Genomic DNA, 12825 nt, shown 5'->3' with positions numbered 1-12825 from the left:
TCGTGTTTTTGTCTCTTACAGGATGTAAGGGAGGGCAACTTGAAACTGATCCCTGAGCACCACATCAAAATCTGGAACTACTTTCTCGAGGACGTTCGGTGAGCCTCAGCTTTTCGTAGCACTAAGTGGAGTATGCACCGCAAATGCAATGTTGAGGAGTGTTCAAGAAGTTTAAATAGATAACACAAAAAAATTGCTTGTGGGAAAAAAGAAAAATGCCGATAATCTGTCTGTGCTGCCTTATGACTAGTATTTCCCGTGGCATTGCTGGCAAAGTGCTTGTCCGCTTGACCTTGATCAGGCATGAACTAACAACCTGCAGCTAGTTCTGTAACACTGCCACCTCCACACTTCCTGCAAAGTGCATTAATTTATAATTGAAGAGGTCATGCCACTATATTTCCGCACAGCAACTCTTGATTTCTCTGTGTTCTTTGTACACCATTTGATTACTCCGTAAAATGTGAGTGAATTTGGTGGTCTAGATATCCTTAAAACAAAAGTTTTAATTTATTTGTCAGTGCCTTGCCATTCCAGGAACTCCACATTTGCAGCTGTTGAAAGGCATTAACCACAGCCAGCTACTAACGTTATTTGCTGTAGGAGCTGCCGACGTTCGTTTTTGTTTGCATTATGTGAAACGCGAACAGTGCTTCGCTGGAAATAACGCGGCAACTTAACAATACAGTCGAGCCTCGATAAAACGAGCCTGGATATAATCAATTATCAAAAATTGTCTGCTATTGTGTAAGCATGTTTTGCTTTTCCTAGTTTATGCGGGTCCACTCGTGGCTTTTCCGGTGGCATAGTAAGCTTAGGCTTTAGTAGACAGTTGTCATATTTTCTCACCGGGCACGAGCATGCCTCGACGGAGCAGAGCAGTGTCGTAATGAGATACAAATCTAAAATGTTTCTCACCAATAAAAAACAACAAATAAAAACAACAAAACAGTCGAACCTGCAACAAATAAAGCTAGAGACAACGAAATCTTGCCACAGCAAAATATTTTTGTATCCCCGGTGAATGCCCATAGGAATCAATGCATTTTGTATCTCTTGACAATGACACTCCAGTAAAGTGCAATATCGTATTAACCCTTTGAGGGTCGAATTATTTTGAAAAAAACTTTCCCGGGTGGTCAAATTATTTTATTGCGGATATTGAATGTACAAGATGTATAAAGTCGGGAATAAATAGTAAAAAAAATTAGGGAACAGTATTTTGGTGTCGGCATCACTCAGAACTGCAATATGTTCAATAGTATTTTAGAGTGTGGTACTCCTTGAAACACGAGTCTCCGCGCAGCCGCAGAGAGCGACAATACCTCATGAGCGGCGGTGATAAACGAGCTAAGAGCCGTGCCAATCAAGATAGAAATCAACTTCCGCCGCCCCTGCGATAGCGTGCCGACAAAGATAAAAATCACGTTTCGCGCGCCTCCGTTGCGGCGGAACCGAACCGCGAAAGCGCGTTGCCGCTGAGAGCGAGAATACCTCGCGAGCGGCGGTTATAAACAAGCTAAGAGCAGCGCCAATCAAGATAGAAATCAACTTCCACAGCATTTGCCAGAGTGCCGACAAAGAGAAAAATGACGTTTCGCGCGCCTCCGTTGCGATCACGCGGCGAAACCGAAACCGCAAAAGGGGTGTGGCCGCAGTCTGCGCGACGCGCTGAAGCTTGAAGTCAGTTCTGTTTATCTCCCCAAGAAGGTAGCACACATTTCAAACGCTTCTTGTAAGACCTAAGAGGTGGCAGCACCTCCCAGTAAGCGTGCATCGTCATTATGGCGCGAAATTTCAAACGGAGGGTCGAAACCGTACCCGTACGGCGAAGACCTTGCGGGACAGAAAACCGCCGCCGTACATGTACGGCAAAAACCTTCAAAGGGTTAAAGACATTTGCCGAAACGTTAGTCCCCGTGTTATCTACCGATGTAACGCACGCTCACGAAGTAAAAAAAAAAAAGAAAGTGCCAAAGTGCATTTTCTGCCACTTAAGTTGTGTAAAATACCACCACAACACACTTGTGTGGCTACTGTCATTTTTGTTTACGAAATCAGCAAGTGCCGGAAGCGATCGCAGGTGTTAGAAATATGTTGTGGCGACCATCTTGTTTGCCGATTGCCAATTTTAAGTGGCATGGCTACATTGCCATCGACCTGTACTGATGATAATTTGCGTACCATGTGCAGTGCATGTAAACTCTCTGGCTTGGTGTGCATTGAAGTTCACCTGTGGTGTGCAGAAAAAAATAAAGTGCAGTGAAAACGAAGTCCACGTCTCACTGATGTGGGCTTATTTTATGGTGCTTGAGGCAGTGTGGCTATTGCATGGGCTGCCACGCCTCTGGCCATGATTGAGAACTAGGAATGCATTATGTCACCGAAAGTGATCGTGTGAGACATACCGTTTCTGAAATATGTGCCCATTACAATATGCTGTTTAAATGGCCGCTCATCACAGTCTTGCGTGTCACTCCATGATAGTCTTTTCGCGGTAGGGTGGATGTGGTACGCAGGGATTTTCTTAAATGCAAGCTGTAATGTAAAAATCTGTCCAAGTTGGTGTTGGAATCAGGTTCATTTTGGCCGCTCACGGAAGCCTAAAATGGCTTTCACCGAAACTACAAGACAAACCCGGTGGTGCCGACATCTCCAGTTTGGCATCCAATGCCCAGAGCCATTCAGTGAAAAGTAGAGTGCCATCCATGCATTCTTACGGAATGCACATATTGGACCAGGATGCTTTTTGTGTTCTTGGTGATCCCTTTTCCAATAACGAACTGCTGCAGGTAGTATGCTTCACTGCACTGCAGTTGTTCCTCTATTAGTATGCTCCACCATATTACATGGTTGTGTTTTGGTGAAGCTTACTAAAGCAAATCCGTCATTATGGAGGGCAATTATGACCCTTATTGCGCCAGCCATCCGTACTTTGAAGATGAAACTTGCTCACTTTTGCTGTTGCCCTTCAGATTCAATGTGATAGCATCTGCCAAAACAGTGCCGTTTCGTTGACATGAATATTTCTGATGAAGCTATATAGTTGGGTGCAACTTAAGAAGACAGGAGAGGCCTTACCCAGTTGACCGAAGCGCTGATGCGAATTGGCCCAGTTCGAAGCGTGGGCTGCCATGCCCTCCGTCGGCAGGGTCACCGGCCGTCCAGCTCATGACATCAGTCTAGAGTGCGCGCCCATTGGTAGAGGCTTGTGTGCATCCGCCTTTGAGGGACAAATACTGCTGCCTTCTAAAATGGTACCCAACTATAGAAGTGGTCACAGTACCATTAGGAGAAGTGCACTTGCAGGGGCACGGCAGAGCACTCGATATTGGCGGCGAGGAGTTACGGAGTCGCCATCTATCGGAAGCGCCTCGCTGGCGTAGTATGAGGGATCACGTGGCACGCTCCTCATAGGTTCTGCTGTCAGCGGTCACTGAAAACACCACACGCGAGCTCTCCCGGACATTTTTGTAAGTACTTTCGAAACGAGAGAAGTTTCTTAGTGTCTAAATAATAATCTTGGGTAAGCTGAAAGCACACAATCGTTTAAAGACGCTATTTATTTACCGAATACGTACAGTGAACGCCACTGCGCGCGGTTGCCGCGATGGAGTCTCCCGAACCGGCTTCTTGCGTGAAAGGTAGGTAAACGCCGAGAGCAAACTATGTGAAATATGTTCTTATAGTGTTTGTATAACTAAATGGAGCGTAATAGAACGAAGCCTAAATGCAGCGATCGCGCAGATTCGCAGCGACCGACTGCGCGTCTGCATGCTTGTCCCTACACTGTTTCGATTTCTCCGCGCGCGCGTTTTCTCACCGTGCTATGAGCTTTAGGCCACAGAATATGAGCATTTGACAATATACAAGCAACCATTGTTGCGTGGACGCTATCAGAGCTGTTCAAAAATAATTTCATTGTAGAGGCTTCGACGCCTATGGGGACTGTAATGTGCCGTCGCGACGATTCAATCTTTCTTTCTTCTAAATTCTTTGACCTTTCAGTATTATTCCTCGAGTTGCATCGCACTGTATGTTTATCGGTGTTCTCAGGGTGCAATTTCCCGCTTCTCCTTTTTTGTAATCAGTGCATTAATTCATAACACAAACATGACCATATGCCATGCTTTTTTTAAATGTGCTTCTAACCGCTGCCTTTCCACTCCACTGAACTTGCCAGTATCTATAGCATCGGCAAGTTCATAGACCAAACCGTCATGACATTAGTCGGGCAGCGGACTCGGGCGAGCGTCTCAGTGCGCGTTTTCAGAACATCGCAGACCGGACGCCGTAGCAGAAATCTTCCTCGCGTCTGTGCTTGCTGCATACCCGAGTTGTAGCCGATGACTGTTTGCCGGTTTTATGTTTCGCGAGCCAAGCTTCACGCAGCTTCTTGTCCTGCGGCTACGTGTGAATAAGGCTGACACCGGCCTCCGTTACGTGTGTCCGGCCTTGCGGCACCGAGCAGTAGCCGACCATGTTGCGCGCCTTCAAAGGCAGCCACTACCTATTGTAGTGCTTTGAAGCGTTTTGAAGGAGACGCTCGAAGTGGGAAAATTTCGCCACTAAATGAGGACCGCAGCGTACGAGGGTATTTAAACTCGTTTTCAGCTCGCTTCGGCGCGCCCGAAGCAGCCGACGCGGCCGCTATGTCCACGTGATCCCTCCTAGCACGTCACGCCGACGGTGGCGCCAGCTTTTCTAGTGGTGGAGCTCGAGGCCAATATCGAGTGTGGCAGTGAACGGGCGCTTGATATACGCCTAGTACAATGCTATACTCCTACATGGTGTTTCCAAGGCGGTGGTAAAACGGTTTGATATAGACAATAATTTGATATCTCTGAGTTTGATATATCTGGAATCGACTTATTCTTACGGCCCCTTCCATGTAAGAAAAATCCTTTGGGAACTGTACTTATTTGCATAAAGGGTCAAACTTCAATATGGCGAAGTAAAGTGCCGATTTTACCTACTCCATTACATCAATGTTTGACCCCTTCAGGTGCTATGTACACAATTGTATACACCAGGGTAGTGCATCAAAAGCAAAAGCAGTGATGCAATTATAATAATATTTAAAATGTGTTGCAAACATCTTAAAACACTTTTGATTAGAGCTGTGCTGCAAGTTTTAATAATTGATTCATTTATGAATCTTTTACTAGAAAAAGTCTGGCTCGAAGGGCTATACAGGGGAGTGGGGTAAATAGGAGAGGAAGTGATGACAAATGATGGTTTATCCTGTGGGGTCTGGGTGGGTCAGACAAACGAGATCACTCGCGGGATGCGGCAGGTGCTTTCGTCCAGGTGGTCCAGGTGTCGGCGTCCCAAGAGAGAGTCTCCCCCGGTGGTGCGCTTTTATGCCTTTTTACCTTTTTGCAAGGGGAAGTCCTCCTCGCCCGCCGGATACATTTCCCTTTCCCGTGAGCCGCGTGGGGTACGCGCGTCACAAAAGCGATGGAAAAAGGGAGGGCGCGTCTATGTCGGCTCGAACGGGACGACGCGGGTACGCGGGAGAAAATGGAGGCGGGTGCTCTCCACAATCCCCGCCTCATATTTAAAGCCCTTGAGGGATTGCAGCATTGTGCAAGCTGATCCGTCACTGTTGGGTAATGTCCAATGCTTAAAAGTCCTAATAAGCAGCTTGAGGCATTTCTGCCGGGTGTCATTGTAGCCAGGGCACTCCCACAACATGTGTTTTGTCGTCAGTCGAGCTTGTGTATGGCACGTCCAGCAGGTGATCATTGTTTTGGGGGCAGCATCATAGTCCAGCAAGAGTCCTTGGCTTCGTTGACTTCCATGCTAGAGCTGTTTGGTTTGTTGCTGCCTAAGGTGTGACAGTGCCCCCACTTGTGCAAGGCCCCCCCCCCCCCCCCCCCCGAACTTTCCGTGCCATTCCGGGAAAGCGCACCCCCTCCCCCTCTGCTCCTCGCTCTTATCACGCACCGCACCCAGGCCACACTGGCCTGCCACATCCAATTCATGAAAAGAGGTTTCCATGGCTTTTTTGTTTTGTTTCTTTCCTTCTTTCTTTCTTTTTGTAAAGGCGTGTCCCCGTTAGCGACACAGCAACTTGCCACACGCTGTTTGCAGTTTGTGGACTACCGACCGACTGGTCTTCCTGGCAAAAGGCAAGAGCTGCCTGTCACACAGTTCAGAGGATCTCTCTGCGACAAAGCGGCGTGGGCACTCAGAGACAGAGGAGTGGTCGCGGCTACGCTGTGGCGCCCCAGGCCTCACCACCGCTGATCACTCGCTGCCGATATTGTCGCTAGGCTTTTTCTGGCTTACTTCAAATCTGTAGCAAACGGCACTTCAGAACGAACCGCCGACACTCCCAAGCAGCAATGTTTCGTTACCGTTTTGTTGCCACTTTACCCTCTCTTCGCAATAATTTTACACTAAGAAGGAAACATACTGATGTTTGCGGCACCGCCAGCATGGTCAAGCTGCAGTTCACTGTCCGCCGTCGGCAGCCATGCACTGCAGCTGAGCTTGACTTGTATTGGAACTCTCGTTAGTGCTAAACGTTTGACCGTGGACTTTAAGTGCAATGCTGCAAACATTTTTTTGCAACCGACTCAGAGGAGTCTTCCGATAGTTTTGAGAGTGATGAACAGAACTAACAAATCTTTGGCTTAAAAAGTTCATGTTAAATAAAATTCTAAATCAATGCCCACTGCATTTTTTTTTCTTGCGGGATTTTGTCGTCGCCATCTTGAATTTTGGTGCTGTTCTGGGATAGCGCCCCCTCACCTATGCCGATAATTTCGACTTGCTTAAGGGGGGTGCGCTTGCTCGGAATTTTACGGTAGGCCAGCACTTCCACCACAACTAACTGATAGTGACAGTGACAGTGATAACTGGCTGTGCCAAGACATATCACTGTCGAAGAAGACACCCAAGTATTTTACCGAATTCACATAGGTGACAGGCACGCACCGACAGGGATAACAGCCGTGAACATGTAGAAAAACGGGCACTTCCTCTGTCAGAGGAAGTGCTGGCTTTGAGCACTGTGTGGTAGGTTTTGTGGCAGCGAGCGGTCATTTGTTAGAGTTTTCACCACCAGAGCACTCCTCCTCTTATGTTTGGCCACGCTCACATGTTCGGCCGAGTCTGGGTTGTTTGGCATAGGTAGGATAGGGATGGCCAGGTTGGAGTGGTCCATTGCCTCATTCTCGCTCGCTAGCACATGCACAGCTTTGTTACCAATGCCACCCGCTTGTCTCGGTACCCAGTCCACCAGCATGTCAAAGTTATGGTCACTGTAGAGCCTCCTGCCCCAGATCTTTATGTCCCCGAGTATGGTTGCGACTCTCGGGATGCCTGTGAGTTGCCCTGGAGGTCAATGTGGCCAGGCGCAGCATACAAATGGTGTGGGTTCCCGCACCACCATAGTGGCTGCCAATGTGCCAGATCAAGTGAAACTGTTTGTGCCAGGTGGGCTTAAGTTGCCGCAGCCATTCCTTTGGTGTACCACTTTCACTCAACGGGACACCCAGAGTCCACACCTACTGCTCAGCTGGACACTCAATAGGTTGACCAGTAAGGCTGAGGGAGATCTTGGGCCGTTCATTTTCCCACCGACGAGAAGAAACATTATTTTTTCAGAAGACAGCTTCATGCCAGTAGGTAGTAGTTATGTATCAATGGTGTCAAGCACAAGCTGTATGGTGTCGCAAAGTTCTTTGGTAGTGACACTGGTGTCTTTTGGGTCCGCCCATAAAGTGATGTCAACGTTGTAGAATCTCAAGTCGAGGTTCGTAATGCACTGAAGTTTCGTTGTCAGGCCTCACATCACATTGTTGCACAGAACTGGGGACAGAATGGCACCTTGGGGTATGCCTCCAGTGTTAGGGGACACCTTAGGTTGTCTCCGAGTGTGGCTTGATGAAGACAGACCAGTGCAGATCTTGAATGTGCGGTTTGCTAAGAACGACTGCATGACGTTTACGATTCGAGTTCCGGCACCAGCCTTCTCAAAAGCTGTCAGCACTGCTGCGTGTGTCACCATGCCGAAGGCCTTCTTTAGGTCCACAGTGACGAGGACCCCTGGGACCCTGAGTGGCCGACCTGATTTATCTCCGTCAACAAGATGGTGCAGCAGGTGGAGGCTGTCTTGTGTGCATATACCCAGTCAGAAACCAGTTTGGGTCGGGTCAAACTAGTCTGGGTTCTCTTCCTCCAGGTGGTAAACAAGCCAGGTAAGCACCATGTGCTCAAGAAGTTTGCGCAGTGTCAATATCAGTGAAATAGGCTGAAGGTTGTTGATGGTGCTAGGCTTCTTTGAAGGTTTGAGTATCAGGTAGATGATAAAATGTCTCCATTCCTTTGGAAGTTCGCCCGTGCACTATATGTCATTGAGCTCCCCAACTAGCGCTAGCTTCTCCAGCTTGTCGAAGTTCCATATCATTTACCACATGATACTGTCCTTGCCTGGTGTGCTGCACATGTTCGCTGCTTCTATTGCAAGAGTGAGCTCTTGGATAGTGTATGGCTAGTCTTGGCCAGTTTTACTGGGTGGAGGCCCGGGGTTGTAGAGTGTCAGCTCTGACGGTGTTGGTATAATATGTGCAAAGGGTTTTGGTAAAATGAATCCGAAGGAAGCAATCTGGATGTTTGCATTCTTTCTTCATGTAGTGGGTTCGCTTCTTTCATTCTTTTACATCTGACCCGCCGTGGTTGCTCATTGGCTATGGTGTTGGGCTGCTGAGCACGAGGTTGCGGGATCGAATGCCGGCCACGGCGGCCGCATTTCAATGGGGGCGAAATGCGAAAACACCCGTGTACTTAGATTTAGGTGCACGTTAAAGAACCTCAGGTGATCGAAATTTCCAAAGTCCTCCACTACTGCGTGCCTCATAATCAGAAAGTGGTTTTGGCACGTAAAACCCCATAATATAATATATATTTTACATCTGGTATATATTTCAAGTGGCTAGATGAGTGCTTTCCAAGTATGCGAGACAATAAATACAGTCGAACCCGCCTATATTGAACTCGCAAGAAAACGCCTATCAGTTTGATATAGAGCATAATTCGATATAAGCCTGCTAAATAATTAAATGTCATAAAAGCGCATACCATTTGTAAAATCACTTTATTGATGAACCTAGCTTAGTTTTGCATAAAACAGTCCTGCATTTTCTTCTGCTTGAGCAATTTTGCTGCCTGCGAACCATGCACTTCTCCACATTGTCTAAGGAGTCGCTCGGAGCAGCTGAAGCTGCAACCTTCTGGAATTCCCGCAGAAGCACCGGACTAGCGCAAGCGCACCAATAACTTCGGAGGATGTGGGTAAAGGACCGTTGTTGTTTTCCTCATTGTGCCCACTTTCACTTGTGCTTGGTACGATGTCGGCAATGTAGTCTTCGTTTTCGGGCTCTCCCGTGCTCGTGACACCATCATTTGCCCTCACAAACTTGTCCACCATGGATTCGTCAACAACTTCGGGAAATTCTGACAGCTCGCTCCAAACTTCGGCAACACTGGCAACGACTTCATCGCATTCATCAGAATTTACAGTCATCACCGAGCACGTGGAAACCGGCACGACTGAAGCAATTTCGAATGAACCACTTGTACACAGCCGTGCGTACGCATCGGGCGCCACGGGCATCGGGTCGCGAGTTTGGCCGCTTTAGCCCTAATCTCCCCCATATTTTTCCAAGATCATGCTGAGAGTGCTCCTCGGAATCTTGCAAGCTGCGGGGACATCCGACTTCTCACTACGTTTGACCCGATTTATGGTTTCGAGCTTCACGACGAAAGGTGCATTCTGCCGCTTCATCGCAGCAACACTGCGGCAGAAGGCCCACAAGGTGCGCACACAATGAACCAGAAAAGTAGCGAGACAACTCGCCCTTCCGCCATCTTGCACGACGAGGGCACAAGAGCCTCTGATTGGCTGTCTGAGCGAGCGCTGCGGGTGGGCCAGGATAATTTTTTTGCAGGGGGCTGTCGATGGCTCGTCCGAGGCAGCGCATTCTTGGTAGGGAGAGCGGTTGGATGGAGCCGCGCCACCGGGTTTCTCCGCCACCGTGAGGGAAAGCCAACTTCTGGGGGCACTTTTCCGCTGCTTGATGTTCGATATATTGGGAGTTGCTGCTATTTTTGTTTGATGTAAGCATAATTTTTGCTATATATACTCATTGTAACTATACCGTGTGCAGAAATTGTTCGATATATAGAATAATTCGATGTATATGGGTTCGATATAGTCAGGTTCAACTGTAATTTATGTTCTCATATTTCACATTCCTGTAGAAAGTTATCGCATGGAGTCCATATTCTGTAAACTTGAAAAAACCCACTGGACTATGCAAAATTCTTAATACATTCTGCAGCAGTACGGTTTTAATGATTTTGAAGATGCAGAAAACAAGGTGATACAAAATTTTCATTTGGCAGAATTAATTGTTGCCAGCAGGGGTTAACTGTAACAAATAAATCTGGGTGTCTGTGCCAAAAAAAAAAAAAGGACCCAGAAATCCTGGAAAAGAATGTGATATGTAAGTCACACCTACTTTAATGCGGTCGGCAGGATGAAATGCTACAATGCATGCTTCTTCTGTCTTCTTTAATTTGACCTACTGGACAATTCAATCGGTTTCGTTGGTCCTGCCAAGGTCATATTAATGGAAGTCAGTTTTACTGAGTTGGGGAAACTGTTTACGTGCCATTTTAGGAGCTCAGTGTAACCAAATTATCCATGCTTTGCAGACATGACACTGCCACAGTTCTTGATGTCCCGTTGCAAGTTATTAATGTGGCAGTTGCTGCCATTGGAGGAGCTTTGAGCTCCTAATTCAAGGAGCCCATCTTTGATAAATTAGAGCCCAAAGGGCTGTGGGACTTTCTAGATTAGGTTCTACACTTTATTTTCTAGAACAGGCTTTCTACACTTTTCATTGCACTGTAAAGCTCCGAAATGCTGGTCAACTATGTCTGGCCCCTTTGAATTTAGTTTAAGAACTTCTGCATTTCTACACTAGTTTTTGGGGATCGAGGTGCCCTTCTCATGCCTCATCCCTCAGCTCGCACGATGTGCTTAGCTCGATCTCCAGTACCTGTCACTGCAATGGCAACATGTTGGACACGACTAGTGCACCAGAGCTAAAACCGTGCTTTTCCCTCCCTTTGTCAAGTCACTGCACGAGCATACATCACTGGGACGCACCTTGATAGGTTTCCCAAGTGGCAGCCTCCGGGCTCCCTCTCCACCCGAGCTCTCTTCTGCTGAGCACTTCATTGCATCGGCAGATGCTCACAGGCCTGCAACAAGTTAGTTACGTGGGACCTTTGCTCTCATGACTCCTCGTTCTCACACTTGAACCGCTACCTTGTTAGTCCTAGCGTAGCGGGCGCACATTCTCGATCAGTTCTGTGAGCCTCTGCCTGTAAGCACTGCAAGTGTTGCACTGTGCTGTGCCTTGGGTTAATAAATTAATCCGTGCTTGTTTGTGATCTGATTCCGGAGCCTTCTCTGCATCACGTTGGAGAGTCGACAAACCCCGCCATAGCATCTTTGTGCATTGTGAAGTGGAGGAGCATTGTGCCCATTTATGACTGTCACTTGTAGGGTGAGCCTTGTGCAAACCCATCTCCACAAGTTTTACTATTGCATGTTTCCCTCAGTGATATATTGTAATCATTGGCTTGTAAGCACTTATAATTATGGTGCGCCAGGTTTTATCTTTGCTAAGGAATAAGGTTTGTGTTCCTTTCCCTGGACTAGGTCAGTAAACTCGCATTGTTTATGTAGATCTCAAAATAATCCCGCAAAACCTTGCACCTCCAACCAGGTGAAAAACTTCTGGCATTTTTTACCTGGATGGAGATGTCGCATGCTCTGATTTTTTTATCTGTGAACTTTTCCAGGGACTGGTGTGTTTCACGGCAGCTGTGGTGGGGACACCGGATCCCAGCCTACTTTGTCAGCATTGAAGGGGAGGGCTCGCCACTTGGAGCTGTAAGCCGTTCTTTCTTTCTGCTCTATTTATTCTCATCAGAGTTTCTGCCAACTCGAAAGCAGAGAAATGTCTTAGAATCTTACAGTTCGTAGAAAATTTAGCGAAGAGACAAAGTTTGTGCCATAAGGGGCCCACTCTGTCACTGACATTTGAAATACATTTTGAATAAAATCAAGCATCATGTACAGATGCTTTGGCAGGCATGGTTGTGGGGAAACCACAAACTCGGAAAACAATTCTATGCTCTTCTTCGAGCTTTTCTGGTCCGATTTTCGTAGATTGTGATGCCAGGAGGGTCATGCGCATGATGTCACCAAGGTAAAAGCTGTTAATTGGTATATCAACAAGGAATGGCAATGTCACTGTGATGAGCGATGACTGTGTGTTCCATCAAGGGAGGAGGGCTTACCCATTGTGTGCCACTGATCCTTTCTTGATGCTTTCATTCAGTTGACATCACTCGGAGAGCAATCAGAGGCAGACACTGAAAGAGCCTTTCTTCTGCTTCTGTATTCTGGTTCGCTGATGCAATCCATAGCTTTCACTGCACTGCATGTAGTTGATGAGACAGAGTACAGAAAAGTACATGGCGACGAGGAAAGAGCACCCATGGGAATGGTAGCGAAGGCAAGTCAGAGACCACGGCAGCCATGTAGTCAATCAACAAACACCTGTAGCCTTGCTGTTATGGCATCATTTTGAAAAATCCTTTTCAACTATATGTTCATTGTAGACTGGTATGCAGCTGCCACCATGTGATACCGGTCACGTGTGCACTTCTCATCACGATCGGGGCCGATCTGGATCGAGCTTGATCCGAATCGAGTGTTATTACATGGTTATTTGT

The 12825-nt window shown here is 47.3% G+C and overlaps 1 protein-coding gene across 1 annotated transcript in view; it reads left to right on the top strand.

Moving 5' to 3' along the window:
• The window catches only part of ValRS (Valyl-tRNA synthetase), a 182660-nt gene that overhangs the window by 69393 nt on the left and 100442 nt on the right, over nucleotides 1-12825 (top strand). The window contains exons 13-14 of the mRNA XM_070529138.1: nucleotides 22-98; nucleotides 11887-11977. Of these exons, the coding sequence (XP_070385239.1) occupies nucleotides 22-98; nucleotides 11887-11977 (168 nt within the window). The remainder of the gene's footprint in view (nucleotides 1-21; nucleotides 99-11886; nucleotides 11978-12825) is intronic.

Source organism: Dermacentor albipictus, unplaced genomic scaffold (genome assembly GCF_038994185.2).
Source record: "Dermacentor albipictus isolate Rhodes 1998 colony unplaced genomic scaffold, USDA_Dalb.pri_finalv2 scaffold_17, whole genome shotgun sequence".
In the NCBI taxonomy this organism is placed as follows: Eukaryota; Metazoa; Arthropoda; class Arachnida; order Ixodida; family Ixodidae; genus Dermacentor; species Dermacentor albipictus.
This window is presented reverse-complemented; position numbering and strand designations above follow the sequence as displayed.